Source organism: Triticum dicoccoides, chromosome 5A (genome assembly GCF_002162155.2).
Source record: "Triticum dicoccoides isolate Atlit2015 ecotype Zavitan chromosome 5A, WEW_v2.0, whole genome shotgun sequence".
NCBI lineage: Eukaryota > Viridiplantae > Streptophyta > Magnoliopsida > Poales > Poaceae > Triticum > Triticum dicoccoides.
Genome location: NC_041388.1, coordinates 588534773 through 588538309, shown reverse-complemented (window position 1 = coordinate 588538309; position 3537 = coordinate 588534773). Strand labels below are relative to the sequence as shown.

General features: G+C 51.6%; 1 protein-coding gene across 1 annotated transcript; it reads left to right on the top strand.

Annotated features, from left to right (window-relative positions):
• The first annotated feature begins 605 nt into the window (after positions 1-605).
• LOC119297982 (UDP-glucose flavonoid 3-O-glucosyltransferase 7-like) lies at positions 606-2590 on the top strand. The gene has a single exon (XM_037575545.1). The coding sequence runs from the start codon at positions 904-906 to the stop codon at positions 2386-2388; it is 1485 nt and encodes a 494-aa protein (XP_037431442.1). The 5' UTR covers positions 606-903; the 3' UTR covers positions 2389-2590.
• Positions 2591-3537: the final 947 nt, after the last annotated feature.

Sequence of the window (3537 nt, the reverse complement as noted above, 5' to 3'; positions counted from 1 at the left end):
CAGGCAGATGTTACGAATATCTTTGCGTGGCTTTGGGCTTCCTCCAGCCACATGCACAACGACGGTGGCCGCCGACCAAAGCTCGGACACTCTCAGGTGGCTGCAAATGCGGGAGAGAGGGTAGAGGAGGGCCCCACTTGTCAACAAACCGCTTTGACCTCGTCCATGTCAGCAAAACCACTGTGCAAACCCACCAATGAAAAATTCTGGACGGTTTGGGATAGATCGGGTGGGTTAAGTGAACCGAAAAAAAGTTCAGCGAATTATGTGAACCGCCCATTTGAATCTAGCAAGGCCCAGTGATGATATGAAATAGTTATAAAGCAGTCTTTGAATCCTTAATATAAAGTTCGGATATAGCATTAGTAAAGTTCAGTAGTGTTTTCATGTTTTTTTTCACTAACTAAAGGCATGCCAAAAGTCTATGTGAAGCTCTTCGCATTTCGTGGTAACGTTCTGGGCTATTGCAAAAAATCCCACACCCATCTGTTATTCCAGTTTCACGGTACAAAATAAAATCGCAAATTGCAGAAACAGTCCATAGGAATAGCAAATGTTGAAAAAACCATCATCTCTCTAAATGGAATTCTTCAGATGCAGCGACTCCTCCACGTTGGGAAACCTTTTTTTGAAATGTCATCTCGTTCCAGTGGGGGTGTATGATGGAATAATATGATGCGATTGTATTCGGGCTGTACACCGGTTTGGAAAAAAGAAGGAACGATTTTCAGGCCTGAGACCTGGTGGGCAAGCTGGCTCGGATCCCATGCGATTTGTGCGAGCGAGATTGGCGTTGAGCGCGCATAGCGTTAGGAATGGCCATATTCGGGAGATATTCACGGATCTGGGAGCGGTCGTGAGATCTTGTCCGCGCAGCGCAGTTCCTATTCTACCTCTCCTTCAATGGAGGCTGCTGCGGGCATGAGCGCCGCCAGTGATGGCGGCAGGCGCCCGCTGCGGGTGTTCTTCCTGCCCTTCTTCGCGCGGGGGCACCTCATCCCGATGACCGACCTGGCGTGCCGCATGGCCGCGGCGCGGCCGGCGGAGGTGGAGGCCACGATGGTGGTGACGCCGGCCAACGCGGCGCTGATCGCCACCACGGTCACGCGCGCCGTGGACGCGGGGCACGCGGTGCGCCTGCTCCGCTACCCGTTCCCGGACGTCGGCCTGGAGAGCGGGGTGGAGTGCCTCGGCACCGTCGCCCAACACGACGCCTGGCGGGTGTTCCGCGCCGTCGACCTCTCGCAGCCGATTCACGAGAAGCTGCTCCTGGAGCACCGCCCCGACGCCGTTGTCGCCGATGTGCCCTTCTGGTGGGTCACGGGCATCGCCGCGAAGATGGGCGTCCCGCGCCTCACGTTCCACCCCGTCGGCATCTTCGCGCAACTCGCCATGAACAACCTCTACGCCATCCGCTCTGACATAATCCGGGACGGCGTTGCCGCCCCGTCAGTCATCGTGCCGGGGATGCCAGGGAAGGAGATCGCCATCCCGCCGTCGGAGCTCCCGGAGTTCCTCCTCCAGGACGCTGTTCTTTCTATGGAGTGGGACAACATCAAGGCGGCCCAGCTCGCCGGCTTCGGAGTGATTGTGAACACCTTCGCCGACCTCGAAAAAACATACTGCGACGAGTACAGACGCGTCGACGCCCGCCGCGCCTACTTCGTCGGCCCCGTCAGCCTGCCGTTGGACTCCGCCGTGCACCGGGGCGGCGATGGCAACGTGGACTGTCTAGAGTGGCTATCGACCAAGCCGAGCCGATCGGTGGTGTACGCCTGCTTCGGGAGCTGGGCTTGCTTCTCAGCGCGCCAGATCCGCGAGCTCGCGCTGGGGCTGGAGGCCTCGAACAAGCCATTCCTGTGGGTGGTCCGCTCCGAGGACTCCGACGGCCTGTGGGTGCCGGAGGGATGGGAGCAGCGCGTTGCCGACCGCGGCATGGTCGTCCGAGGGTGGGCACCGCAGCTGGCGGTGCTGGCCCACCCGTCGGTGGGCGCGTTCCTGACGCACTGCGGGTGGAACTCGGTGCTGGAGGCGGCGTCGGCAGGCTTGCCGGTGCTGACGTGGCCGCTGGTGTTCGAGCAGTTCATCAACGAGCGGCTGGTCACCGAGGTGGCGACGTTCGGCGCGCGCTTGTGGGACGGCGGCAAGCGCAACGTGAGAGTGGAGGACGCGGACACCGTGCCAGCAGAGGCGATCGGTCGGGCGGTGGCCGGGTTCATGGAGGGCGGAGAGCGGTGGGATAAGATGAGGGCAAGAGCAGGGGAGCTGGCTGAGAAGGCGCGTGCCGCGGTCAGCGAGAACGGGTCGTCGTGGCGCGATTTACACCGCGTGATCGACGATCTGACTGAGGCTAATGCCTCGAGGGTTCGCAGCAACGGGGACTCATAGTCATAGCCTCACGCTCAGTGTAATTTAGTTTCATGATGATGATGATTTGTTTTTGTTTTCTTTCACTAGGAAAAGTGCCTGTTATAAGGGGAGAAAATCATATTAAAAGGAATAGCTATTCTTACCCTGAAATTGCTACTCTACATTAGATGTGAAATAGTTAACTTACATCTAAATCTACAACCATTACATAGAACTTTCATATTCGTGCTATTTCCTCATGCCGATGCGTTCTTGTTTCACGTGGCTTTCTGGCTCGTGTTTTATCTTTTGTTGTGTTGTCAGCCACGGGCTTTATGTCTTTTTTTACATTAGGTTGTGGGCTATTTTCAACGTTTCTGTGACTGCACGATGGGATGTCTGCGTGGGCCATTGATAACTTGTATGTTTTCTTGGACTGTGCTTTCTTTTAGGCTACTTCTAATGCATTGGTACTTACATGAGGTGCTAAGCACATTAAAACTTTAGCAACTAAAACTTCCAATACATAGGTACTTAACTTATTAGTGCTAAGCATCCTTCATTTAATGATTTTGCAACTAAAGTTCTTCATCTATTGGTGAGATTCTTTTATTTAAATGTTTTGCCTAGGTTCTCGCGCTTGGTATTGTTTTTTTCTAAGGTCATCACACTTATCTCTTTATTCTTAATTATCTTGCCACATAAGATTTTTTGCCTACATGACAGCCTTAGCATCTGTATAAGGTGGAGCATTGGGAGGGACTTTAGATCTTTGACTCCGGTTCTTTTTTGTGTGTGAAGATGGGAGTCATTGAGAATAGAAGAGCGAGGGTTGCAATACACATTTACTCGCGTGAGATTTCTCTATGCCCCATCATATCTATCCATGGCCTATTTGTCTTCTTCGTGCATTCATTCGTTGAAGAATTTGAGAAGATTTTCTTCTCGAGAAAATTAGTTCTTTCTCACAAAAAATAATAATTACTTATGAGCCATATTTTCATCTTCTGAGCCATGTTTTTATATAAAAAACACTTGTGAGTTACCTTGTTTTTCTTCTTCATTTTCTCTATCCGGGCTTCCTTTATTTTTTTTCTTTTTCTATCTTTTTATTTTTTTCATTTTCTTTTGTTTTACCTTTTTCATACTCATGAATAATACTTTTTTGAGTATTTTTTTATATAATTT

Bases quoted from the DNA above. Each gene is read 5' to 3' on its own strand.
- LOC119297982 (XM_037575545.1), top strand. From the start codon at position 904: ATGGAGGCTGCTGCGGGCATGAGCGCCGCCAGTGATGGCGGCAGGCGC.